This window comes from Fusarium flagelliforme, assembly GCF_020744385.1.
Source record: "Fusarium flagelliforme strain FIESC 12 MPI-CAGE-AA-0113 chromosome Unknown B0J16scaffold_1, whole genome shotgun sequence".
Lineage (NCBI taxonomy): Eukaryota > Fungi > Ascomycota > Sordariomycetes > Hypocreales > Nectriaceae > Fusarium > Fusarium flagelliforme.
The window spans coordinates 934,960-960,869 of NW_025763503.1; the positions used below are offsets into that span (position 1 = coordinate 934,960).

The 25,910-nt window shown below is 49.2% G+C and overlaps 10 protein-coding genes across 10 annotated transcripts; 5 read left to right on the forward strand and 5 right to left on the reverse strand.

The window, feature by feature from the left end:
• The first annotated feature begins 19 nt into the window (after positions 1-19).
• On the forward strand, positions 20-3,762 carry B0J16DRAFT_295291 (armadillo-type protein). Its single transcript, XM_046124416.1, has 2 exons — positions 20-604; positions 659-3,762. The coding sequence occupies exons 1-2, from the start codon at positions 440-442 to the stop codon at positions 3,626-3,628; spliced, it is 3,135 nt and encodes a 1,044-aa protein (XP_045988305.1). The 5' UTR covers positions 20-439; the 3' UTR covers positions 3,629-3,762.
• An 11-nt stretch (positions 3,763-3,773) lies between these two features.
• On the reverse strand, positions 3,774-5,103 carry B0J16DRAFT_3972 (uncharacterized protein). The gene is made up of 4 exons (XM_046132305.1): positions 4,977-5,103; positions 4,789-4,924; positions 4,429-4,740; positions 3,774-4,380 (listed from the first exon to the last, which is right to left on the reverse strand). The coding sequence occupies exons 1-4, from the start codon at positions 5,007-5,009 to the stop codon at positions 3,851-3,853; spliced, it is 1,011 nt and encodes a 336-aa protein (XP_045988306.1). The 5' UTR covers positions 5,010-5,103; the 3' UTR covers positions 3,774-3,850.
• A 390-nt stretch (positions 5,104-5,493) lies between these two features.
• Positions 5,494-7,336, reverse strand: B0J16DRAFT_3970 (uncharacterized protein). Its single transcript, XM_046132297.1, has 2 exons — positions 6,527-7,336; positions 5,494-6,473 (listed from the first exon to the last, which is right to left on the reverse strand). Exons 1-2 carry the CDS (start codon positions 6,959-6,961, stop codon positions 5,574-5,576), a joined length of 1,335 nt encoding a protein of 444 aa, XP_045988307.1. The 5' UTR covers positions 6,962-7,336; the 3' UTR covers positions 5,494-5,573.
• Positions 7,337-8,180: 844 nt separating this feature from the next.
• Positions 8,181-9,769, forward strand: B0J16DRAFT_3978 (nitrogen permease regulator 2-domain-containing protein). The gene is made up of 3 exons (XM_046132335.1): positions 8,181-8,412; positions 8,464-8,901; positions 8,951-9,769. The coding sequence occupies exons 1-3, from the start codon at positions 8,370-8,372 to the stop codon at positions 9,703-9,705; spliced, it is 1,236 nt and encodes a 411-aa protein (XP_045988308.1). The 5' UTR covers positions 8,181-8,369; the 3' UTR covers positions 9,706-9,769.
• Positions 9,769-11,902, reverse strand: B0J16DRAFT_3989 (uncharacterized protein). Its single transcript, XM_046132424.1, has 3 exons — positions 11,551-11,902; positions 11,057-11,497; positions 9,769-11,000 (listed from the first exon to the last, which is right to left on the reverse strand). Exons 1-3 carry the CDS (start codon positions 11,778-11,780, stop codon positions 9,833-9,835), a joined length of 1,839 nt encoding a protein of 612 aa, XP_045988309.1. The 5' UTR covers positions 11,781-11,902; the 3' UTR covers positions 9,769-9,832.
• Positions 11,903-12,142: 240 nt separating this feature from the next.
• B0J16DRAFT_326385 (CybS-domain-containing protein) lies at positions 12,143-13,180 on the forward strand. The gene is made up of 3 exons (XM_046126002.1): positions 12,143-12,404; positions 12,458-12,475; positions 12,561-13,180. The coding sequence occupies exons 1-3, from the start codon at positions 12,227-12,229 to the stop codon at positions 12,911-12,913; spliced, it is 549 nt and encodes a 182-aa protein (XP_045988310.1). The 5' UTR covers positions 12,143-12,226; the 3' UTR covers positions 12,914-13,180.
• B0J16DRAFT_326389 (uncharacterized protein) lies at positions 13,181-16,377 on the reverse strand. Its single transcript, XM_046126003.1, has 4 exons — positions 15,945-16,377; positions 15,523-15,894; positions 15,148-15,465; positions 13,181-15,099 (listed from the first exon to the last, which is right to left on the reverse strand). Exons 1-4 carry the CDS (start codon positions 15,954-15,956, stop codon positions 13,279-13,281), a joined length of 2,523 nt encoding a protein of 840 aa, XP_045988311.1. The 5' UTR covers positions 15,957-16,377; the 3' UTR covers positions 13,181-13,278.
• Positions 16,378-17,377: 1,000 nt separating this feature from the next.
• On the forward strand, positions 17,378-20,140 carry B0J16DRAFT_408366 (histone acetyltransferases subunit 3-domain-containing protein). Its single transcript, XM_046133027.1, has 2 exons — positions 17,378-18,136; positions 18,246-20,140. Exons 1-2 carry the CDS (start codon positions 17,698-17,700, stop codon positions 19,715-19,717), a joined length of 1,911 nt encoding a protein of 636 aa, XP_045988312.1. The 5' UTR covers positions 17,378-17,697; the 3' UTR covers positions 19,718-20,140.
• Positions 20,141-20,374: 234 nt separating this feature from the next.
• Positions 20,375-23,647, forward strand: B0J16DRAFT_408367 (uncharacterized protein). Its single transcript, XM_046133028.1, has 5 exons — positions 20,375-20,533; positions 20,653-20,739; positions 20,811-22,000; positions 22,056-22,947; positions 22,998-23,647. The coding sequence occupies exons 1-5, from the start codon at positions 20,513-20,515 to the stop codon at positions 23,316-23,318; spliced, it is 2,511 nt and encodes an 836-aa protein (XP_045988313.1). The 5' UTR covers positions 20,375-20,512; the 3' UTR covers positions 23,319-23,647.
• Positions 23,616-25,650, reverse strand: B0J16DRAFT_4066 (FAD-binding domain-containing protein). Its single transcript, XM_046132984.1, has 3 exons — positions 25,424-25,650; positions 23,888-25,371; positions 23,616-23,833 (listed from the first exon to the last, which is right to left on the reverse strand). Exons 1-3 carry the CDS (start codon positions 25,534-25,536, stop codon positions 23,757-23,759), a joined length of 1,674 nt encoding a protein of 557 aa, XP_045988314.1. The 5' UTR covers positions 25,537-25,650; the 3' UTR covers positions 23,616-23,756.
• Positions 25,651-25,910: the final 260 nt, after the last annotated feature.

Genomic DNA, 25,910 nt, shown 5'->3' on the forward strand with positions numbered 1-25,910 from the left:
AGTCGAATCGCGTCCGAGGGTTTGTTTTGCAGACAAGGCACAATTATCGTATCGACATAGTCTATCTCGATGGCCCTGATTATAACCTGAATCTTTTAAGTCTCACACTCTCTGTATGTTTCCCTGTTATGCAGCGCTCATTGACATCCAATGTGGCATGAGCCTTTCTTTGTGCGACTTTGACCCCTCCTTCCTACGCTAACAGCCTAAGTGAACCCCGCCATTAAACAAACAGAGCAACTGGGTTGAGCATCCATCCATCGGATCTTGGCTAGGCCAAAATTCACGAATCATCTTCATACCGTAACTTAGACTTCGCTCTCCGCAAACGAAAACACCATACTATTCGAGTAGCCATTTATCCCCCAAACCTCGTGCGTTTGGCTCCTTCAACCGTCCTCGCGGCTCTTGCGGACATAAGCCGCCGCTAGCTCACATCATGAGCTTCGCCATCGAAGTCCCGGGTGATGCGAATCCGCTATCCTTGCAATCACTTTATCAGACACTACAGTCTGCCACTTCACATGAATATGCGCAGCGTCAAGCGGCAGGCAACCAACTAACATCATGGGAGCTTCAACCTGGCTACTACTCCTCCTTGCAGGTCGGTGTAGCAGCAATTCTTAGGCTTTATATGCGAATGCTGACCAACTATTAGGCCATCTATCTTGACAAGTCATTGGCGTACGAAGTCCGATTCCTTGCAATTATCCAACTTAAGAATGGCATCGATCGATATTGGCGGTTATACAACCAGGTTAATAACAGCATCAAATCGGAAGAGAAAAGCTTGATACGTTCGCGTTTGTTCCAAGGATCTATCGAAGAGGAGCACTCGAATCTTGCTCTACACAATGCGCTAGTGGTAGCCAAAATCGTTAGGATCGATTATCCTGGGGAGTGGCCGGATGCTATGGGAAATATTATCGAACTCCTGCGTTCGACACGAAATGGCGACCAAAGGCACCTACATGGTATCCTCGAGATTCTACTTCGCGTAGTCAAAGAGCTAGGCACAGCACGAATGAGGAGGAACCAAACCGCTCTGCAATCTGTGACCCCAGAAATCGTTCATGTTCTGTCAGAGGTCTACTCAGAAAAGTCACAGGCATGGATGGGATTTCTTACTGGTGGCCCAGGAAACCAAGAAGAAGTTAACCTGGCCATGTTGAACAGCCTGCTTTCTCTTAGGGTACTGCGCCGACTTGTCATTATGGGTTACGAGCAGCCCCATAGCGACAGCACAGTTGAGCAGTTCTGGACTCTGTCGCAAACCCAGTTCGGGCAGCTTCTCGGCTTCGTCAGCCATGACTCCACGGTTCCTACGAATTACCAAGATATTGTGGGCAAGCATTTGCTCCAATTTACCAAGCTACACATTGACATGGCGGAGCAGCATGCAGCCAGTTTTGTGTTCCTTCCCAACTCCATTCCTTTGGTGCAGTCATACTGGGAATTGGTTGCAAAGTTTGCGGAAGTTTTTGACAAGTCGGGTGGTATCCGACAAGGCCCATCAGAGACTGGATCTGCAAAGTCCAAGGTGGAAGGCCCAGTTCTAGAGAGGTTGGCTCTCAAAGGACTTTTGCTCCTTAGATCATGCGTTCGAATAGCCTTCCAATCCGTCCAAACTTTTAGATGGAGAAGTCAGGAAACCAAGGCCGAGCAAGAGAGAGCGAAGAATCTTGTCAAATCGGAACTTCTAAAGCCCGATCTTGTTATCCAAATCGTGAACTCCATCATTACCCATCTTTTTGTCTTCCGCAAGTCGGATCTTGAAGGCTGGGAGGAGGATCCAGAGGAATGGGAACAACAAGAACAGAGCGAAGGCAATGCTTATGAGTGGGAAGTACGGCCATGCGCTGAAAAGTTGTTCCTCGATCTTCTCACAAACTACAAGGACTTGCTAGTGCCACCACTGCTGTCATATTTCCAAACAGCGCAAGATCCCCAGGCTGATATCGCCACCAAAGAAGCTGTATATACCGCCATGGGCCTTGCGGCTGCTCACGTCCATCACGTTTTTGACTTTGATGCTGTTCTGGCTTCTACAATTGTCAACGATGCTCGTTTACAGGGCGGCCTCTGCAAGGTATTGCGCAGGCGAATTGCCATTCTTGTGAGTCAATGGGCGCCTGTCAAGCTAGATGACTCTAGTCGACCGATAGTCTACCAAATTTACCGTCATTTCCTCAACCCTGATGACGAGACCAATGATGTAGTGGTCAGAATCACTGCGGCCCGTCAATTGCGCTGGATCGCTGATGAGCTTGACTTCAATGTCGATGCCTTCCTGCCGTATACATCCGATGTTCTGTCCCAGCTCATTGACCTTGTTCAAAATGTCGAAGTTGACGAAACCAAGCTGGCGATCCTGGAGTCTATTCGAATCCTGGTCCAACGCATGGAAGATCAAGTGTCACAGTTCGGAGACCAACTCATGTCTGCTCTTCCGAGAGTCTGGGAGAATTCAGGGGCTGAAGAATATATGATTAAGCAGGCGGTCACCTCAATCTTTGCGGCTCTCGTTATGAGCATGGGCCCCGACTCTCAGAGGTATCAGCATTTCATGTTACCACTGCTTTCTGAGGCAGCTCGCCGGGGATCGGACCTGCATCTCCACCTCATCGATGAATCTTTGGAACTGTGGAACAACATTCTTATGCAGAGTCACGCTCCATTGGCTCCTGAATTGGTCAATCTCGCCGAGCTTGCGCTTCCCCTCCTTGAGTATGATAGCGAAACGGCTTCTTTGGCTTTGCAAGCTGTGGAGTCTTATATCCTCCTCGCTCCCGCATCTGTTCTGGAGGATAGGCTACGTCGCCCAACCTTGAACGCTCTGGCTAATATCCTAGATTCTAAGAGCAGGGAGCAAGTCCGTCTTGGCACGAGCTGCATCGAGAACCTTATTCGTGCTGCAGTCGAACTTGGTGGATCTACTGGTGTATCAGTTATTCTCCAGGACATGGTCGAAATCGGGTTCATGAACAAAATACTTGGGAACCTTCGCGACGCTTGGGAGTCGCATCAAACTACTGGCCCTAATCGAAAGGTCAGCAAGCTCAGCACAATCACCGAGACAGACTACTTCGCAATCTTGGCACGCCTTGCACTTTCGGAGCCTACTCTCTTTACCCAGATGCTGACCAATATGGGTTCTCTTGATCAAGTCTGGTCCTGGTTATCCGAGGAGTGGTTTACGCATATGTCTGGTATAGACCATATCGAACGACAGAAGCTTTACCTTTTGGGGTTGACAAGACTTCTAGAACTGCCTTCGCCTGTGCAAGAACTGGTGCTGAGCAAGCTTCAACAATACTTCGACATGTGGATCAATGTGATTTCCGAGCTGCAGGACGGCGTTGTCAACGGCACTGATACCCTTATCTGGGGTCCATTGGAGCCAACCGAATATGATACCCCCAAGACGATCGCTGAGAGCAACATGTCAGCCAAGGACCCTATACACACTGTCCACGCTTTCGACTTCGTCAAGTTACGTCTTCAGGATCTGGTGAACAGAGTCGGAGGCGAACAAGCCTTTCAGGAGCATTGGGCAGCCAATGTTGACAAAGATATTCTGGACAAATTCCAACAGATGGCGTCCGGAGTGCAGCAGCAACAAGAGTAGAAAATGAGCTTGACTCTACGCCGCCTGGTTGAAATGGCCTTGTAAGAATGGAAACGATAATCCGCAATAGCTTTACAGCAGAGTTAGATAGATCATTGATACCGAATTGGAATTAGACAACTGGAGGTTTTCTTCGGCAATTGACTTCTTTTGCTCAGAAACTAGCCAAGTGATATCTACAAACTATTTTCGTGTACATCTCTCCGGAAATGCATCTCCCATCTATAGTTTGCTCTGTCCCTCCTCGGGTATCTTAATAACGACCTTTCCCCAGGTACCCCTACCTCCAAGAGCCTTCAACGCAGCCCCAGTCCTCTCCAGACCAACAAATTCCTCATCCGTGTACTCTGTGCCCTTGAGCTTTCCCTCTTTCACAAGCCCCATGATGCCCTCCCAGACCTTGGGAATCATCTCCTTCTCATGAATAGAATACGCGCCCCAGTGCAGTCCCACGATGGAGATGTTCTTCAGAAGAACCTTGTTCATCGCCACCTTTTCGATCTTGCCAGCAGCGAAGCCGATGACGAGAATGCGTCCGTTCCATGCCGTGCACTTTGTGGAGAGGTCGACTAGACCGACTGGATCGTAGACGATGTCGACACCGCGGGACTTTGGTGTCAACTTCTTGACCTGCGCGGGCCATGAAGCGTCGTTGTAAGAAATCACATGGTCGGCGCCGTATGACTTGGCAACGTCGAGCTTGTGCTGCGTCGAAGCTGTCGCAATGACAGTTGCGCCAAAGGCCTTGGCCACTATTACATATTAGCTTAAGCATAATCAATGCGCCGAACGTCTCATACCTTGAACAGCAGCAAGACCAACACCACCAGCCGCAGCATGGATGAGAACATAATCGCCCTTCTTAATGTTCGCTCTCACAACCAAAGCACCATAACTTGTCGGCGCAGTGACAAACAGACCAGCGGCCTCCTTGAATGACCAGCCATCGGGAACAGGCAAGAGAGTGTTCTCGGCAGCGCAGATCTTGGTCGCAAAAGCTCCCTGCGACGCGCCAAAGACACGCGATCCTACAGGAAACTTGGGGTTGGAGCCATTGCTAGGTGTGGCGATGACTGTGCCAGCGAATTCGGCGCCAGCAACCCAGGGAAATGCTGTATGGAATTAGTACCTGGTGAGTTTATTTGTGTCGAAGGACCTACGAGGTTGGTTCTGATATTTTCCTTGGATCTGCAAAATGTCGAAGAAGTTGGCCGCTGCGGCGTGTACTTGAATGAGATATTGATCCGCTGAGGGTTTGGGATCGGGAAGGTCAGTGACCTGAAGTTGATCAGGGCCCTTATCAAAGTGTTAGTTAATGGTCAATTGGACAGCGGATTCAAAGATTTACCTTGAGATATTCGGTGATTTGGATCCCGCGCATGATGAAGGTATTGAATATGTGGTGATGCAATGAAATTCAGTCGCTAAAATGAATGGGCAGCTCCAGGTTTCGCGATAAGTACTAAAAGTGTCGTGATGGAAAATTACAAATGATGAAAAGAGGTCGCAGGGAGGTTACAAAGACAAGATTTATTTAATAGCTGGCGTCGGGTACCTTGTTGCGACAGCATGTTCCAGAGTCTGGGGTTACGCGGGGAAGACATCCATGAGCCGAGGCATCTTCCCCAGCGATCGGCCCCATCGTCCAACATCAGACAGGTACCCCAGCTTCACTCAGTAGCACTACTTTCATCAGAGTACAATGACACCTGCACATCACTGGTATTCGCATCATTGGTATTGAACACGCTGAAAATGATATTCTGTTTTGTCCTAACAACATAACCGAACCATGCTTCCGTAGGATATATCTATCCTAGTGCCAAACTGTATTAATCAAGTTGCTTGACTTATTCTCGTCACTCGTAATGCCACACCTTGCTGAGTAGAGTGAATAAATCCTCTACCTAGAAGCCCCAGAGTTATTTACCTCGAGTCTGTACAACTATCCAGACAGAAGATGCTCAATGGCACCCTGGACGCTTCCGCCACTTCGTCTCAAGGCGGCGACGTTTCGATCAAAGTCGAAGAATCCCATATCGTTCAGTTGACGCAGTTGCTCGGCGTATCGCTCCTCCGGGGGTCTGTTGTCAGCAGGCGCCGGAGGGCTCGCACCCATTCCACCGCCGCCAAACATTTGCATCATCTGCTGCATCATCTCTGGGTTCATACCAAAGGGATTATTGGCCTGGGCGCCTCCAGCGCCTCCAGCACCGGGGAAGAGCGCCGCAAATGGGTTCGGGGGAGTCTGGCCAGTGGTCGAGCTCTGCTGTTCACCACCTTGGCCGGGTGTTGTTCCAGAAGTTTGCGCACCAGCCGCATTGTCAGTAGCGCCTTGGCCAGGAGTGCTGCCTGAGCCTGTCTGTCCTTGCGGTTGAGCAGGGCTTCCATACATTTGGTTCAGAGCTTGAAGCTGCTGCATCATCTGTGAAAGATCAGGGGGGTTTCCTGCGCCTCCTTGACCTCCCATCAAGCCTCCAAGTCCAAACAATGGGTTTTGTTGGCCAGAAGGTGTTTGGCCAGCATTGCTCTGGGCATCTCCGCTCTCTGCTCCTTGAGGTGTCGTGTCGGTAGCGCCAGGAGCAGGAAATCCACCAGCTCCTCCACCCTGCATGTTTCGTTGCATGCGCATTGCTTGTGACATCATCTGAGGGTCGGTCATCATCTGTCTCATCATTGGAGAGCTGATGATCTCGCGAGCGTTGGGTACATTTCGCAGCATAGGGTTCGATTCGATAAGCATGTTGATGAAATCAGGGTTGTTGAGGGCTTCGTTCATAGACGATTGAACGTTGGGATCGGACATGAGTCGCTGAATGCGTGCCTCGTCCATAGGAGCACCCATCTAAAGGTATCTGTCAGCAAGTAGCCTCGGCATGGAAGGGGAAGCACACGTACACCACCATCGGGTCCAAACATATCAAGTCCAGGAAGACCGTTTCCGAAACCGGCGTATCTGGCACCTGTGAGGCCAGCAAATGGCTGGTTCGCGGTACCTGCAGCCATGTTGGCCGGGGCAGGAGTAGCTGTGGAGGCACTGGCGGTGGGAGTTTGGTTAGGTTGTTGATTGCTGGCGGCGCTCTTGACCATGTGAATTGTGTTGTTATTCTTGATCTTGTATGTACTCAGCGCATCGTCGTTCTTCATAACACGTCCCGAGTAAATTAGACGTTGGCGCTCAACGGGGATGTTCTCCAAGTCCTCGCCGGCGAGCTTAGTCTTGAGATCGAGGACAGTCGCGGTGTCGTTCATAGTGATGGTATGGTTGCCCTCGCCAGACTTCACCTTGAAGGTGATCTGGGTTTCGGTGCTCGGTTCAGGGTTGTCGGCCATCGTAGCGGTTGTGTTGTGCAAGACTGAAGATATGGCGTGGCGCGGCGCAACGAGACGAGACGAGGGGATTGAGAAGGATAGCGGGGGGTTAAGCGGATGGAGCAAGAGCGGGGAGAGCTCTTGGATGTTAGAATACTAGAGTATCGCAAGCAGCGTTACTTTTGATATCAGATATCGGAATGATTATTAAGTAGCTGAGAAAGATGTTTTCTTAACAAGTTTTGAAGAGGCGAAGTTGAAAGCAGTGGAGGTGAGCCTAAGGAAGCCCAGAGAAGAGAGGCCGGTCTAGTTCAGTGTAGGATGGAACGCGGCGCAGGGAAGGGGAGGCCCGGGTCGGGTTGTACTGCGGTTGCCAAGCCGTGAGGGTGCCAGAAGAATTGGCGGCCGATAGCCTAAGCGACAGAATTATGTGGTTATTTTAGGCCAACTCAGACGTGCATCTAGACTGAGTTATTTTGACGCCCCAATCGTTAGAGGACAACTTTTCTGTTACCCACCTGCCTGCTCCAGCTGTCATTAGTGACGTGGGGCAACTTTTTGGCTGAGGGTCTAGAGGGTGTCAGTGCCCAGGGTGCAATGACGCGCAGTGGAGAAGGGAACGTCAAGTCGATCAAGCAAGAATTGGAGAAGATCGAAAAGAGAAAGTGTTTTGTTAATGGAAAGATTTTTGCTTTTTATGAATATTTATTAGTGGTAGTTCTTTACTATTAATATTGGAGAAGTCGCTCTTCTTGCTTATAGGTATAAAGTAGATCTATCTCTTCCATCCAGTCTATTAACCTTATGACCAACGCCTGTCTGGTTCCATCACCATCCACCATCTTCTGTAGCCAGATTACTCCTTGATCTAACCAGGTATGCATCATCTCGGAAGATAAATAAAATTGCTTCCTTTTTAACCGACGATGAGGACGTCATACAACTATTCAACGTTTGCGTGCGGTATTTCATGGACTTTAGGCTGCAAATAAACGGGTGATTCAGGTACGATTGACTATTGTAGGTGGATGCATGGGTGATTGTAAGCATGAAACGATCGAATAGACAAACCACTATCACGAATTAGGAGAATATTGCTTCATAACGGAGATTGTGTGAACAATACCTATTTGAGCATATATGCCCAGTGTTGTGCAACCACAACCGCATCGTCAAGTCCATCCAAAGTGAAACTGCCTTCTATGATTTAGGGTAGCCAACTAGCGCTGTTATGATGTCCAATGGAGTGACATGGAACCTCAACTCATCACCTTCGATAGTCACATTTGTTTCTGGAAACCATCGGTCCCATCGTCAAAATGAACCAGATGAGACTCATGCCTGGATGATAATCGTTCGTCATCTTACCAACTTCATCTGACTAGCAACAAACACTTCGCCGGTTTAACCCAATGAACCCAAGCCCAACATGATCCAAGGAATATTCTATGCCAGGTTCTTCCCTCAAGAAGGTACCAAGACCTGGAGTTTACATACATGAGCATCCCTAATCTTCTTATCAGGTCCCAAGATTGTCGCTCAATCTCCTGCGGGCTGCATCACACCTGTGGAAGGCTCGACTAAATCTCCTCTCATTGACTTTGACGTGCTTCACGAGTACATCATCCCCAGACAGGCCTTCTGCAATCGCTACCTGACCATCAACACACCCGATGGAAAATACACCGTCCTAGGACATCCAGTGGTCATTCCTCATACGAAGTACTCGCGTAATGAATTCATCTTCAACTTCGGCCTCGTTCTTGATGCCGACGTCGATCATGTGCCGTATGAGCGCGTTGTCCGCGGCTTAGCTTCTACCTTCTCTGAGATGGAGAAGCAGAATGAGTATCTGAGCCAGAACGCGGAGACGAAAGGAGCTGGAAGAAGACCTATTGACAGTCTGTTGGAGATTGTCAAGGAGGACCTGGATAATTATGGAGAGTGCATGATTCCTGTTGGTAAGTTCCCATGCGCTGTTGTGTAGACATTATACTGACTATTCCATAGACGAGGCCAACACTATCAACATGAAGCTATTCCCTCACCACATTGACCCTCCGAGAGTTCGCGGCTGGCATGTCCCCGTACCAAAAGCCAAATTCGCCGATATTATTGACCCTACATGGGATCTTACTCTCCAAAAGGTCATATCTCATATTGATGGCGTCTCCGACGTTCGACGCATCGCCCATGCAGCTTCCGTCTCACTTGAGCTAGCCAAGACTGCTCTCCGCCACCTTCTCTACTACGACACCATCCTTCTCCTTGACATGTTCTTCTTCAGTGCATGCTACGCACCCCGTCCTGGTATTCACGACTTTATTCGAAACCTCGACGGCATGGTTGATGAGTGTGCTGCGTATGTATCTCATGGTCGTGGCCTTGTAAGCAACTATCATCTCATCAAACTCATGTCAACATTTACTCCTGGCAAGTCCGTCATGGAATGGCTCAAAGGACATCAAGACGCAGGCTTCGAAGTTTTACGTTTTGTCGATGTCCGCAGGTTCGTTCAGTTTGGTGTTATTAAAGGGTGTATCTACAGAGTCCACAAATTCGTCGTCTCGAAGCAATACTTAGCTGCTTTGGCGTCTGGTCAGAGTCGACCAATGCTAGGAGGAGATCCGCTGCAGAAGTATACAGATGGCTGTCATCATTTCGACCAGATCATCACAGAACAAAACTTGACGGACAGCGATATCATGGAGAAGCTGAAGAAGTTACCGGTTCCTAAGGGCGATCTAGCAGTCTTCTACAGATAAACAGAGCCAGTTGTGTCATACCCATGAGTTATATACATTTTACATCGTTTCTATGGTATCATGCGGATTACAATATAGTACAGTTTTATCTTACACGGCAAAGGTTTGCCGATTCCATGGGGCCACTTCATTTGTCTTTGTTCCCACCTCTGGAGTTGTTTCGTTCGCGGATTTCCTGCTTATCAGGGAGTTCAATGTTGGGGTTGTTAGCAACCCTGAGTCTGTCCCTTTGCCTTTCCGCCATTCTGGTAAGCTCCATATCCGACAATTCCACGCCGTCCTCTGCCACCTGTTTCTTGAGCTCCTCCTTTAGCCTGCGCATGTGGCCGGTGTAAGGCTGGCCAGGGTAGATTTGACCACTCCTCTTAAACTCCTCATCATCGATTAGCTCGACAATGCGTACATTGTGCTTGCCCTTTCGCATGATGAGCATGCGCTCGTCAATAAGGAATTTCTTTGTCTCCTCAGGGAACCAAGCCTTCATGGGCGTCCAGGACAGGTTTCCAGGGACAAGGCCTCTCTTCTGACCAGGCTGAGCAGCGATATAAGCACCTTGCTGCGAGAGGAGGCGTTGACCGTCACTGCTGCTGGAAGCCAGACCGCATGCGTGAAGGATTTTGGCAGGCGAGGAATCCATAATGGAGCGAGGCAGTTGAATGTCGCTCCTTGGGGCAGTGTTGGGAGTAACAATGCCAGATTGCTCCGTAGGCTCGCTAACAATGCCGCGTGGCTTCGTGCCAAAGCGGAATTCATGTTGCTTAGCCTCTTGGACAGCCTTTTGCCCACCGTGGATGAGCGAGACAAAATCAAAAGCAAGAGCGTGTTGCGCTTTGCGCTCCGAAGGGTTGGCTCGGTGCTCTTCCATAAGCTTAGAAATCTTCTCCAAAGGCATGAACGTGAACAGCTTGAGAAGCTTTTCGACCTCATCATCTGAACGTCGGACAAAATATCCATACAGATCGAAGGCCGTCGTCTTGAACTCATCGAGCCAAACAGCATTTCCTGCGCTCTTGCCGAATTTGGCACCAGAAGAGTCAGTCAGTAGCGGAACAGTGAATCCAACTGGCTCGTGATCCCAGGTTGATGGCATCTTCAGGTGAGGAGCCTCTTCGGTTTCGCGGATGGTCTTGAGAGCATCGATACCGGCGGTGATGTTGCCATACTGGTCAGAACCTCCGATCTGCATCTGAATACCGAGCTTGTTGTACATGTGCCAAAAGTCCCATCCCTGGAGGAGAGGGTACATGAATTCACCCAGTGACATTCCGTCGCCTTCAGTCATCTTGCGCTTTACACTATAATACTGGGTTAGGCTTCGGAACACCTGCTTTCGAGAAAATGAGAAACTCACGTGTCTCTGGCCAGCATAGGTCCAATTCTTGTATGCCTGGCTATCCTCTTGGCAAAGTCGTAAAGAGTGAGGTTTCCCAACCACATGTTGTTGTTCAATAACCGATGAGTGGCAGCCCAGTCCTTTTCGTAACCGTACTTCTCCCTTAATATTTGTACATTTTGCCATATCTTGGTCAACTGGACGTGGATTTTGGTGATATTCTTCGAGATATCTGCGTTGGAAAGGATCGCTCGGCTTTCAAGTCGGTCGGTAGGGTCACCAATGCGGGCAGTCGAGCCACCGATCAAAGTAACAGCAGGATGACCATGGAACCACAACCAGAACATGGGCATCATCGGTAGCAAGTGACCGATATGCATTGAGTCGGCGGTAGGGTCAATACCGACATAAGATCCTATTCGCCTCACACGCATAATCTCCTTGATCTTCTCGGTTGTACTGTAGTATAAGTTAGATATAGTGCCTTGAGCATCATGCCTAGCGTCGCATACCCTGCCACATCCTTGATATATCCTCTCTCTTCAAGAATGTCCCATGTGTGTGGGATCTCTCCGTTCTTGATCTTTTCGCCCTTCTCTTTCCATCTTGCTTCGGCCTCCGCAACTTTTTTGAGATATGATGTCGCAATGAATCGAACTTGGGATCGTTGCCCACTAAGACATGTCGAATATATAGCAGGTCGTGTGGACGGAAGCTTCGAGATGAGGGCGCGACTCGCCATGACTGAGGATCGGAGCGATGCGCTCAGTTTTCGATACAAAAATGAGAGCAAAAGTGAAAGACTGTCGGCATGTGAAAATTCCAATCGTATTCAAACTCTACCCACGCTTGGAGAGCTTGAAGCTGCTAGCACCAAAAAAATCCCCAAGCGACGTCGGATGAGATCCATGTTCAAAAAACGTTGACCAATCATAAGTGGTTCTGCTTAATTGACGTTTATTGGACCTTAGCGACCTCAAAGTATCCACACCACAGGGAAACCTTCGGGACGCAGCCAACCAATCACGAAAGATGTAATTCGAGATCCTCGGCAATGAGGCTGCTACAGTTCCGGGTCGGTTTGAATTGAAGGATCCCATACATCATCAACTCTACTCCCGAGCCTCTCGAAGCAGCCACCAATTGAGTGCCGCGACAACACCACAAGAATTCAAAAAAGACTTCAAAATGGCCTCAATTGCGCGTTCCTCTCTGCTTAGGCAGACCGCTATGGCCTCTCGATTGGCTACTGCTGCCGCCCCCGCGACCCGAAGCGCTTTCATGCCTAGCATCCGTACTCAGGTTAAGGGTGTTGCTGCTTTCCACAACACTACTCGACGATCTGCTATCCTCCCTCCTGGACCTCGTATGTTATATATATGTTCAATAATAGTGATTCTTGCTGACTGGAACCTGCAGAGCGCATTGAGGGTGGTGGTACGAAACGACTTTCCCAGAAGCTGGATCGCAACTTGGCTGGCTTCACATGTATATACTTGGATAGCTAACACTTTAACCACAGTCAACGACCCTGCTCCCATCCCCGAGCCCAGCTCCGCCCACGGTTCCTACCACTGGACATTCGAGCGTCTCCTCGCCGCCGGGCTCGTCCCCTTGACCGTCGCTCCCTTCGCTGCCGGCTCCCTCAACCCTACTCTCGACGCCATCCTCTGCAGTGTCCTCCTCCTCCACTCCCACATGGGCTTCCAGCAGGTCGTCATCGACTACATTCCCTCAAGGACCTACCCCGGCCTCCGCAAGACCTTCACCTGGCTCCTCAACCTCGCTACCGTCCTTGTCGGCGTGGGACTGTACGAGTTCGAGACCAACGACGTCGGTATCACCGAGGCTGTTCGACGAGTCTGGAAGGCGTAAGTTGGTAGATGGGTTGATTGATGTATGTGTATGAAGGAAGCATATTATTGGTAGTATTACTTGTCGCGCAGGGCTGTGACCGCGGGCACCTGTATAGAAAAATTTCCTTTGAGTTATTGAAGATTGCGTCAATTTTATATAAGACGATTCTCTTTTTCACCCGCCAGGAACTACGCGATTGTTTTCTTGAACCTGCATCATAGCGCTCCAGGGACGCTACTGACAATCACATCATAAACTAACTAACATTGCGATAAAGAATCAATTACGTCAAGGCAGTTGTTTTACTATTTCAATTTAACGATATGTTTGGTACTAATTTCAGTGTTAACTCCATCATTACAGGCCAATTTTAGTTCACATGATTAAATAGTTAGTGATGTGATCTCAGATCCTCCAGCTCGATCCATCTCAGGTGTAGGAGGCGGCAAGTTCTCAGACTTTGTGCAGATCCAGCAACTGGCATACATGTTGACTCGATCAATACAAGCTCCGTCAATACGAGCGCCGTGTCGCTTGGGAGTAAAGCCATGGCTTTCAAACTCCTTGATATACCAAGGAGTCAAAGCTGAAGAACGAAGGAGTACACGGCCACCCATTGCCAACGCCCGGTTGAGCTTTGTAATCTGAGCAGCAGCGGCACGAGATCCGGTATCAAACCAGTCCATACTGTCCATGACAACAGCAACAGTCAAAGTGCCAGGGGTAATGCGCGCGATAACCTCCTCGAGCTCATCGGTGTGGATGCGAAGACCGTCAAGAGCATTGGGACGAGAGAGCTTTGCGTGGGCACGGGGACTGAGATAGTCGGGATGGCATTTGGGTGAGAATTTGCCATCCATGCAGACATAGTAGTAAGGATTGTCAGCAGCGATATGAGTCTCCTCAGCAACAGGATCGAGAGTGTTGACCATATAGTGCCAGATAGCGTGAGAGCGAGTATTCTTAGCAGTGGGCTTGGGACCCTTGACCAAGTCCGAGTCGGCATGATCAGCCTCGATCATGGCCAACTGGTTCTTGGGAACACCAAGCGCAGCCCAGAGGAAACTCTCCTGAGCTACAACCAAGTTGCAAACAAGCTTAGATAGAAGCGCAGGGCGAATCTTGTGACGCCAAATCTCCCGCTGCTCGTTAAGAGTCTTGGCTTCGAGGAGTTGCTTTACAGCCTTCTGTAGACCGAAGAGTCGAGCAATCCAGCGGAAGACGCGAATGGCGTGACGCGAACCTCCAGTGTCGTAGAGACCATGACCACTGCTGTTTTGGAAGACATGGACATTCTTGAGCCAGTATTGGAATGCACGACCAGAAAGATGAGGAGAGAGCTTTGTGATAAGAAGTTGACGGAACTGAGGATGCTTGCCGTCTCCGAAAATCTTCCAGAAATCTTCATATGGGAGGGCAGTATATGAAGCTGCCTTGAGTTCAAGCAGGTGGTTCTGTGTGGGGTTCAAATCAACGGCATGAACACGAGCAGGGCTCTGGAGGAGATAAGAGAGGATGTTATCGCCAGCGGAAGTAATAGCAAGAACCTTATCATCGGCACCAAGCTTCAAGAGACGCTCGTCGACACGGGTATCTTCCCATGTGAAAGCATAGATATACTCATCCTTAAACTGAGTATGTTTGGGAAGCTGCTCATCGTAGTAGATGCGCCAGTGGTGGTTCTGGTAGAAGAATGATGGCAGTGGCAGGTTGGAGGAAAGATTTGAAACAGCAGTGAGGAATGCCTTGGAACGAATTTCGGGGGCTGATCTCTCAATGGCACGAGTCAGGGCATCTCCGTGGTTAGCAGGATACAGATAGGGAGACTCAGTGACCAGAGCATCAATGCGCTCAACAATCTCATGGGGGAGACTGGACGATGAGAAAGGCTTCTTATGGCATCCAAGCCAGATGTAGTAGGGAATGGCTCCAAGTCCCTTGTTACGGGTGTTGACGTTGAGGACAGTGCCAAACTTGTACTCGAGATAATCTCGACGGCTGGGCTCAAGACCAACTCGGTCGAGATCGAACCAGGAGCGCCAGAAGCTTCGCGACAAGAAGTTGACATGACGATCTACAAGCCCGCCAGTGTAGTTTCGGAAGGCAAAGTCGACCTTGTTCTGCACATAGAAGTCTACAACGCCCATGATACCTTGAGGTGACAGGAGAGAAGTGACAGAGTCGATGACAGAGTAGTAGTCAGGCTGGCAACCAGTTAGCACTTGACCAAGGGATTAACCAGGTAAACTCACGATCATAGACAGACTGTATGACATGGTGATCAAGTCTGCTCCGCCAAAGTCGGGACGCGGCTTGTCAAAGTAACTCAAGGCTGGAGAGCGGGGAGGAATTGGCTTCGAAGGCATTCCAGATTCATAATTTTCAAGACGAAACTTGCGAGCATCCTCACAAACGACCCTGACATTCTTCCAGCCAAGGCGTTCGAATCGCTTCCTCGCCACCTCACAGAGAGACGGGGAAAAGTCAACGAGGTATACGCTAGAGAAGAAGGTAGGGACATCGACGAATGCGCCCATGGCCTCGATGTTGAAGCCAGTACCGCCGCCAATCTAAGAAATGGTATGTCAGCTATTAGTAGAACCATCTGGTATTCAATTGCAACTCACGTCGACCCAAATTCGCTTAGTCTTGCTGCCATCTTTGGAGGCAGTTTCCTTTAGCTTTGCCTGCATTTGTGCAGCGACAAGAGCCAACATATCCTCACGACCACGGAGGAGGACCTTTCGGGTAGCATCATAAGCCCCGGCTTGCTTCTTGTAGAAGCTCTCAAGGGCATCTTGTTGGTTGCCCTTAGAGTCACCCTGGTGAGGCTTGAGGAAGGAAGAGTAAAAGAAGAGGAAGAATGACTTGATTAAGCCAGGGGCTTCGTCCTGACTCTTACTGGAGAAGACTGAGGCAAGGCCGAGGATGCTCAGCGCTGCCGTGATGATACCAGCGACAAGAGACTGGGCGTTAGCCAAAGATAACATGTTACCACCCTAGTAATTGGTTAATAGTCGCAAAGATTGAGGGGCGAGTGAGGGCGTACATGAGAAGCCATGGTACTCTCTCATTGTATGCCGAGAGAATAAGTGTTGAAAGAAGGAAGCTGTGTAAGCTGTGTTGAAAGCAGTCCACACGATCAAGTTGAAGATGACAGGAAATCAGAAAATAAGAACGAGACAAGCCAGGGCTATATACGTCGACACACCCGAGTAGACACGGAACAGATCTGGAACTCAATTCGGCAACAATGGTCTCGGCAGAAAGGCCATGACGCCTCACGCACAATGTACTCGACGCGAGTTCACTTGCTCTTGACTGCAGGACCCTGTTGATCTACTAAACCCCACTAGATAGTCATGATAACCCCGCCATCAGTGTTCATTCTAGGCATGAGCCTAGAGGTGGGTAATGGGGGTGGGAGCCAATAAGTGAAGCACATGTTCGTGGTTGATAGAGTCTCAGGGGTCTTGCAAGGCTGCGGCGGCGGCAGACATGTGCCATCCTTCGTTCGCTCTGGAGAGTTGGTACTCTCTATAGCGTGTGAGTGGGGTATAAGTTGGTATTGGTTTCAATTCTTCAGAGACGACGATCTCTGGCTTGTGAAGTCGAAGACGATAAGGCGTTGGTAATGGATGGTCATGGCATGAAGTAGAGTCAATGGCTGTACCAAGGCTTCGATGAATTGACTCTTAACCTGAAAAGGATAAATCCATAGTAACCCCAACATTGACAAATAACTGTCAGCATGCTACAATACTCTGTTTGTTTAGATGAACCATGCTTGGAGTTTTCGTATTAGTCGGTCGTTCCAAGTTTCAAGCCGAAGAACCAATCAGAGAAGAGCAGCCCACCACATGTAGAATTCAACACCAATGTAAGGATACCTACAACAGCCTCTAGGATCGCAGTAAAAGTGGCAGATATAGTAGAAACGTTCTTTGTGGCAACAAAGAAAAGGCCAATTGAGTTGCACGGGAGTTATCGGTTGCTCTTCTGGTGCCTGCGCAGGGAATTGTTATCGTCGAATAACGATATACACAGCAGACGCTCCGACGAGCCGGAATAAGACGGCCCTGTATATTAAAACAGTCCCAAGCTTATAACAGATATGACTGACAAGCTCAAATTTCAGTGACTGGAAGGCATCCAATGTTACGGGATATCTGCAAGCCCAGGTTGGCGGAATCTTGCAGTCCCAGAATTGCTTGAGCGAAATTAATCACTGGTTATATGAAGAGAATTGTCAAAAGTAATCCGGATACCGACGTATTCAATCATTCCCATTGTTGAGCTCTTGTTGTAAACTGCTGTAGGTAGCGCCAGTTCGATGTCTGTTTATCATTGCGCCACGGCTTGGTTGAGGTATCTTGTTCCTTGGCCCCAGATATTCTATTGCATTCGGGTTTACCATTGTAATATCAATCTTATAAAGGTACAACAACTTTTCTGATTGATGTGAATGCAAACGGAAGTAACATATTCCTTTCATCCGTACCTGCTATAAGTTCTGGAACCTCTGAACCACTCACATGCTTTGCTCCTCCTCCACAGCCCACAGCTGAAGCGAGAACCTAAAGTGGACATCAAGGGGTAACGCAAGCAGGTACGTACCGACCACCACCTGCCCTGTGACGCACCTCAGGATCGCGCGTTTAGAGCCGAGCCGTGTCGTTCTCTAATTCAGCTCGTCGCATTTCATCAAACGCCATCTCCTTAACCTCCGATACCATCTCATCAACCCATTTTAACAACACCATAATCAGATCACGCTGGTCGCACCCCAAATATCCGCAATTATGCCGCCTGGGTCGAGTCAGAAGGGGACGGGCAAGAAGAACTCGGCAATACAGAAGCAGAGCCGCAACACTACGCCGGCTCCAGTCGCGACAGCTAGTCTCCCTCCACAGGATTTTTACGACCCAGACTATCTTAACACGAGAGTTATCCTTTTCCGCAATCTTACATATGACGATATCGTCGACCACTCTGCCTCCAATGCGACCATTCCAGATTCCAAGAGCCTCGACGGCATGATCGAAAGATTAAAGAGCTTATCAAATATTATGGAGAAGCGCTCCACGTTCTATGACCGCGGAATGAGACATCTGGCAGATGAGCGTAAGAAGCGACCATCCGAAGATTACGGGAGCCGCGCCGAGGGTGAACAAGAAGGAAAACGACCAAAGCACAAAAGAAAAAAGCCCGATTCACTGGCACCGCAGGAGACTAATGTTGGTATGTTGATTTGCTATGCGCCTAAAGCATGCACCGGCGACACTTTTGCCGGTGCAGGCAGCTGCCTACCACTTTGAGCTCATGAGTGATCGAAACTAATTTTCAGCAGAACGTTCGTCGCCGCTGCGAGATTCTAAAAACCGCAAACACGACCGCGACCCAAGCTCTCCTTTGTCTCCTACACGTGCTGGCTCACCTGGGGATGGCGACAAGAAGCCAAAAACGGAAGAGAAGAAAGAAGACGAAGACGAATCCTCCAGCTCTGACGACGAAGGCGCGCCACCCCGGCGCGAACAGCCCCAAGCCATGACATTCGGCGAAGACCCCTCGACTTTCCCAGATCCCACGATCTACGAAATTAGACCAACTTATCCCGGGATGCCCGATGAGGAGCGCAAAGAGATTTATTCAGTTTCGACCTACCCACCTTCAGATCTTGCGGACCTCATTGCTGGCGATCCACCAGACAAGGACTTCAGCAATGCCAAGCCCAACAGTCAGATCAACTTCAGCACATTCTCATCGTATGTCGAACCATTTTTTCGACCATTTTCCGAGGAAGACTTGGCCTTCCTGCGTGAACGAGGAGATCGTGTGACCCCTTTCGTTATGCCCAAACGTGGCAAGCGACACTACACAGAAATCTGGGCGGAGGAGGACGGCGCCATGTCGATCGACACACCACAACAAGGACGCGACAAGCTACCACCGAACCAACCACGAGGAAGCATCGACAATATGGACGACGATGTTGGAGAAACCGATAAGCTATCTGTCGGCCCTTTCTTAGCTCGCTTGATGCAAACACTCAGGCCTGAGGCTCGTGCGCAGTCTGTCGATGACAAACCTACGACAAATGGAATCACCAATGGAGACGTTAGCATGAATGGTGATGCCGATGGTGACGATAAGCCTGCAGGTTCCGACGACAAGGCAAGCCAACAACCCGCAGCTTTTATGCCGGAATCATCGACAGAGGCCTGGAAGAAGGCTTCGCACCCCAAATTGGAATACTCTCAAGTTGACGAACGTATAAAGCAAGAACTCCGGCATATTGGGTTTCTACCTTTGGAGGGATTGGAAGCAGAGTTCGACGGGCACTACGATGACGAGGTTGCAGCAAGATTACGCCTTTTGCAAAACAAGCTAAAAGACCAAATGTTGATCAACAGCGCACGTAAAGCTCGCATGACAGATCTCGTACGAGAACGGATGGCATATCAGGAATACCAAACGATCTTGGAGGACCTCGACTCCCAAGTTCAGGCCGCATATCTCAAGCGGACTAGGACGATGGGTAAAAGCAAGAAGACAAAACGGCCCGGAGGTGCAGGTGGCGGCAGCCACTTCGTGGGAGGTGCTGCGGGCACCGCTCGACCAGGCATTGGCGATCTTACAAAGACACTCATGGAAAGGCGAAAACGATGGATCGACACTATCGGATCTGTGTTTGACGATGAGAGTCTGCGTAAGGTTCCAAGAATGGAAGATCCTGAAAGTTCTATATTCAAGCCTACAGATATGGCGGAACTTATGAATAAGGAAAAGGAACAGTGGGATGAGGAGGTGGAAGAGGAATAGCAGTCCTATTTAGCCATGCCAATCTCTTCTGGTAGCTACTGATTCGAGGAAAGGCGTTTGACGGTACGAATTGGAGTTGAGGTTTGATCAATTGTGATGGAAGATACCACCAATTACTGTTTACTTTTAGAGAAATGGAAGTATGACTACGAGCTGAAGTTGAAGTAGCTGAGTTACAGCTGCATACTATTAAGAGGGTGATGGAAAACTCACGACCTATGCTGAGGGTGCGGGAAATAAAAGAAACCGACATTCATATCTAAACCACCTTGAAGTGAGAGAATTACTCTGACTTCCAAGCCTAGAGCCAAGCATCTTGGTATCCTATACTTGTAGAAGAGTATCTTGTGTCCAATTGGTTGCTCTGCGAATACAAACCAATTAAGATAGATCCTTTGAAGCGTTATCGAATATGTATAACAGTGTACACAACCGATAAGTTTGGAACCAATGGCAGTTGTCGCCGGGAGTATTCGCTGATGTAAATCCCTGTCAAGGACGGGCGCAAGTATGTGACCAATCGATCGACCTCTACTTATCAATAAGACGGAACCCCAAGAAAGTGCCGTTATCTTTAAGCTACAGTACAGTGGGGGAAATAAAGAGTGAAGGGTGTTACGCCCGAATAAGTCATGGTGGAAAGTCCAGGCCTACCAGGCCTGATACGGCTATTCCGTGCCGAGAAAAGCTGCCATCCCATACTACTACTACCTATTTCACAATCTACTTCACTCTCCCCTTCTTTATCTTGATCCTTTAAACCTATTTCTATAATAGTTTATTACCATCGCAAACATGCATCTGGTACCTAAAGAGGTTCGTTATATCCGCCAAGCCTAGACCCAGTTTGTTGAGTCATGTCGTTGGTCGGAGATATGGCCGTAGCAGGGTTGTTGCAACTGAGTTGAGTATCAGCGCTCTAACACACTTTATAGATCGACAAGCTAGTCATCTCTCAGTTGGGAGTGCTTGCTCAGAGAAGATTGGCGAGAGGCGTCAAGTTGAACCATTCCGAGGCTGTGGTGAGTAATATCGAGTCTTGATGAGATATTTTACTCAATGGTGAGATTGTGACTAACAGGATGAATCGTAGGCTCTCATCGCCAATAACCTCCATGAACTCATCAGAGATGGAAACCATACCGTCTCTGACTTGATGGCGCTGGGCGCGACGATGCTGGGACGTCGTCATGTTTTGCCCTCAGTCTGCACAACCCTTCATGAGATCCAAGTCGAGGGCACCTTTCCTTCTGGAACATACCTCGTCACAGTCCATAACCCCATCAGCTCAGACGATGGAGACTTGAGAAGAGCTCTGTACGGAAGCTTTCTGCCCGTGCCAGATAATAGCGCCTTTCCTATGGCGGCCACAGAGGAGTATGAGCTTGACAGGCAGCCCGGTGCAGTGATACCTGTCAAGACAAAGAAAATCACACTCAGTGAAGGAAGAAAGAGGATCCGTCTTCAAGTAACGAGCACAGGAGATAGACCTATCCAGGTCGGATCTCATTACCACTTCATCGAGACGAACCCACAACTTGAGTTTGACCGTATTCGCTCATATGGTTACCGTCTTGATATTCCAGCCGGAACGTCGGTGCGATTCGAACCTGGAGATACCAAGACAGTCACTCTGGTTGAAATCGGTGGCAACCGTATAATTCGCGGCGGTAACAACCTCGCATCGGGTGTTGTTGACCTCTCACGCGCTGACGAAATTCTTGTCCGGCTACAAGAAGCTGGATATGCTTACAAGCCAGAGCCTGCAGGCGATATGGCTTTCATAGACGTCTTCCAGATGGACCACGCCTCGTATGCGACCATGTTTGGCCCTACGACAGGCGATATCGTTAAACTGGGAAGCACAGATCTATGGATCAAGGTTGAAAACGATATGACCGTCTACGGCGATGAATGTAAATTCGGTGGTGGAAAGACTCTACGTGAGGGAATGGGTCAAGCGACTGGACGATCAGACGCCGAGACTCTTGACCTAGTGGTAACAAATGCCCTCATCGTGGACTGGACGGGTATCTACAAGGCAGATATTGGCGTCAAAGAAGGCATGATCGTGGCAATTGGCAAAGCAGGTAATCCAGATGTTATGGATGGCGTAACAGAAGGAATGGTGGTCGGCAGCTGCACCGATGTCGTTGCAGGCGAGGGAAAGATTGTCACCGCTGGTGCAATCGATACGCATATTCACTTTATCTGTCCACAGCAAGTACCCGAAGCACTTGCATCCGGTGTCACCACAATGCTTGGTGGTGGTACAGGTCCAAGGTTAGTCCAAACACCCCTCGTACAACATTATCTCGGAGGCTTATCATGATAACAGTGCTGGCACAAACGCAACGACTTGTACCCCCGGAGCTCACTACATGCGTCAAATGCTGCAAGCATGTGACCAACTTCCCATCAACGTCGGAATCACAGGCAAAGGCAATGATAGCTCCCCCGAGGGTCTGCGCGATCAGGTTAATGCTGGTGCGTGTGGTCTTAAGTTGCACGAAGATTGGGGCTGTACACCAGCAGCTATCGATGCCTGCCTCAGTGTTTGCGATGAGCTTGATGTTCAATGTCTTATCCACACAGACACCCTCAACGAATCTGGCTTTGTAGAATCTACCATTGCTGCGTTCAAGGGCCGTACCATCCATACCTACCATACTGAAGGTGCAGGAGGTGGCCATGCACCAGATATCATCTCTGTGGTCGAGCATCAGAATGTCCTCCCATCATCTACCAACCCCACAAGACCATTTACACGCAACACTCTGGACGAGCATCTAGATATGCTGATGGTCTGCCATCACTTATCCAAGAACATTCCCGAAGATGTGGCTTTTGCCGAGAGTCGTATCCGTGCCGAAACCATTGCTGCGGAAGATGTACTGCACGATAAAGGCGCCATCAGCATGATGAGTTCTGACTCACAAGCAATGGGACGCTGTGGAGAGGTCATTCTGAGAACGTGGAACACGGCGCACAAGAACAAGGTCCAGAGGGGTTGGTTGCCAGAAGATGAAGGCACGGGAGCTGACAATGCGCGAGTAAAGCGCTATGTGAGCAAATACACTATTAACCCAGCCATTGCCCAAGGCTTTGGTCATATTATTGGAAGTATCGAAGTTGGCAAGTTTGCGGATCTCGTTTTGTGGGATCCTGCGTGGTTCGGCACGAAGCCTAGCTATGTCCTTAAGGGCGGACATATCGCATATGCTCAGATGGTAATAACCGCTCTAAATATTCTTATTGACAAGTTACTAACATTGTATAGGGTGACCCCAACGCCTCTATCCCAACAGTTCAGCCCATTATTGCTCGACCCATGTTCTCACAATACTGCGCCTCGACAAGCATTCTCTTCGTCTCATCCGCATCTATCGAAACGGGTGCTATAGCCTCTTACGGCCTACGCAGTCGCGTCGAGGCAGTCCGCGGATGCCGTAATATCGGCAAGAGTGACATGAGACATAACGATGTTAAACCTCGGATGCACGTCGATCCAGAAAGTTATACTGTTGAAGCTGATGGGGAGGTTTGCGAGGCAGCGCCTGCAGAGACCCTGCCACTTACACAGCAGTTCTATGTGTATTAATTGGGGAAACAGGAAGCGGAGATTGAAACAAATACCAGGGTGTGCCAAGATACAGATATGGCTAGCTATAAATACTATATTATATTATTCTCCATGGGTGCAGGGCACATAATGGCCCTACCATATGTATATGTGTGGTACTATAGGCATTTATACAAGGGCATACTCCGGGCCGCGTCTGAATTTCAGTCCTGATACTTGGCCTACCGAAATCAATACTTGAAACAGGACGATCACACATTTAAGACGGCGCAGAATTTGCCATATCAAGGAATGCCGGCGAACTTATTGCCACCGGCAAAGTAATTTGGTTAAATCATTATCATAGCATTCAAGATTTCGCTACCTAGACTAGTGGGCTTGAGCTTATATGCAGAATTTACTGTATTTGATGGTATCCTGGATATTAAAAAGAAAGTAATCAAAACGATCGCAAGCTTAGAAGTGTTCCTTCCAGAATCGGAACTCGACGTCAGGGACTGTTGCTGCTTTGCATGCAACCTTAATGTCACGAGCTGGAGATTATGTTAGCATAGGCTTGATTGAGAGTAGATAGTTGCAGAACTTACCAGCAGCTGAAGGACCACAGAAATAAACACCAACTGTTGTGCGGATATGTGACTCTAGACCATTGAGGTATGTGCGATCCAAGATACCATTTCGCATGGTCGTAAACAGACGAGGGAAGTCAGGGCGACCAAAGTTGGTTCGTGATTGAAGTTCAGTTAGGGGATCCATCTGAGAACCGACACTGTTGAGGACAATGTTCTGAGCGGTGTCGATATCCAGCTTCTGAGTAAGGTAGGTGTGAATCTTGAGGAACTCGACTCCTGTGCTACCGGGCATGCGTGCTGCTTCGTTGGACTGTTCCTCGAGAGACGATAGCAGAGTCTGGAACCACTCGAATGAACCAGTATCCTTGCAAACCCAGATGAACTCAACACGTCGAAGTCGGCGAGGAGGGTTAGGAGAGTTGCGGAGATGCCAAATGTTCTTGAGAATAGCGGCCCAAGGAGTGACACCAATACCAGTACCGATAAGCACAGCGATTTCGTTCTCGAAAACATCCTCGGCGGGAGCTCCGTAAGGTCCATCGATTCGTAGGGCGGGCATCTGGTCACCGTTCTGGAGAGCAACTTCGTACATTCCCATGGGGTCGACATCATCGTAAAGCTTGGCCTGAGCAGCACCGGCACCAAGGGCATCACCAAGCTCTCGGGTGAAGTCACCAACCTGTCGAACGTGGACTGACACATAAGGGTCGAAGGGGCATGAAGTGATGGTAAAAGGGTGCCACTGGTACTTGGACAGAGAAGGCACTTGAAGGAAGAGCCACTGACCAGCCTTGTACTTGAAAGATGGCTTGTTGAACTGAATTTCTACCACATCGTAGGGGTGGCGAACGACGCGAGTAATCTTTGTCTGACGACGAGCGCGGACTTCACGCCAAAGACGCTCGAGAAGGTAGAAGCCACCAGTCCAGAGCTCCCATCGCCATCCGAGATAACCGATACAGTGCTCCCAGAACTCATCGCCTGCGAATGGTGAGAAGCCCTCGGCAGTATCACGCACGAAACATCCGACTGTGTGGGTGTAGAGAGCGAGGAAGAAGGGGATGAAGAGATGGTGAGTGTACCAGAACGTTTCAAATGATTGTTGACGGATACGAGCATGGGCGGTTGTGAACATGAGCAGCATGCACAGCAACATGATGTGACCAGTGATACCACCGGGTTGTTGATAATGGATCTGGAGAGCGGAAACGGGTCGAATCTGGGTGAGTTCGACGTTGTAGAAGTTGACGTAATGGGCGCCTGTGTGAAGGCAGGTGAAGAGAAGCATGGAGTAGGCGAGTTGACGATGCATCCACAGGTTCTCGTCGAGTGGTAAGAAGCGAACCTTGGGTCGAATCCAACGCATGATAGTTCGGCATACGGGGAGAAGGATAAGCATGCAGTCGACACTGAGAACTAGACCAGCACCTCGCGAGATCCATACTGAAAATTTGAGTGTGTTAAGACCTGCAAGTCTGGCATCGGCAGCTTGCTTCCACCTGATGATGCGTTAGTTGAGTCTTATTTTGGGGTAGATCAATAGTAACTTACCATCCGTAGGCGAAAATACCCCAATGAAACGTCCAGAAAAGAAAGTGGAAGAGCAGTTTGCCGGGCGCAAACTGCTTCTTTATTAATTCAACGAACCCGAGTTGCGCACCCATCTTTGCGGTTTTATGTTGTGTAAATAAATTAAATGAGAGTCGAAGTCAGTCGGCCGGCGACAGGACTGCTGTAGATAATCCTCTCGGAAAAGAGTAGGGAAAGACAAAAAAACGAGTTGATTATTTGATGTAACCAACCCTTATAAGAAGTAAAAAAGGCACTGATCCAGCAGCAAAAAAGGAAGCGAAAGTCGTGGCTGAGGAGCCAGTGGTGTTGAGGACGTTTGAGATGACAAGAGAGCGACCCGAGCGAAAGAAGGTTGAGAAAAGTTCGGATGAGATCGCGAGAGAGATTGGGTTCATAAACGAACAGACTCTGTCAGATAGAATAGGAAGGAAGATCCGTAATCCGAAGATTCTGATGCAAATACAAC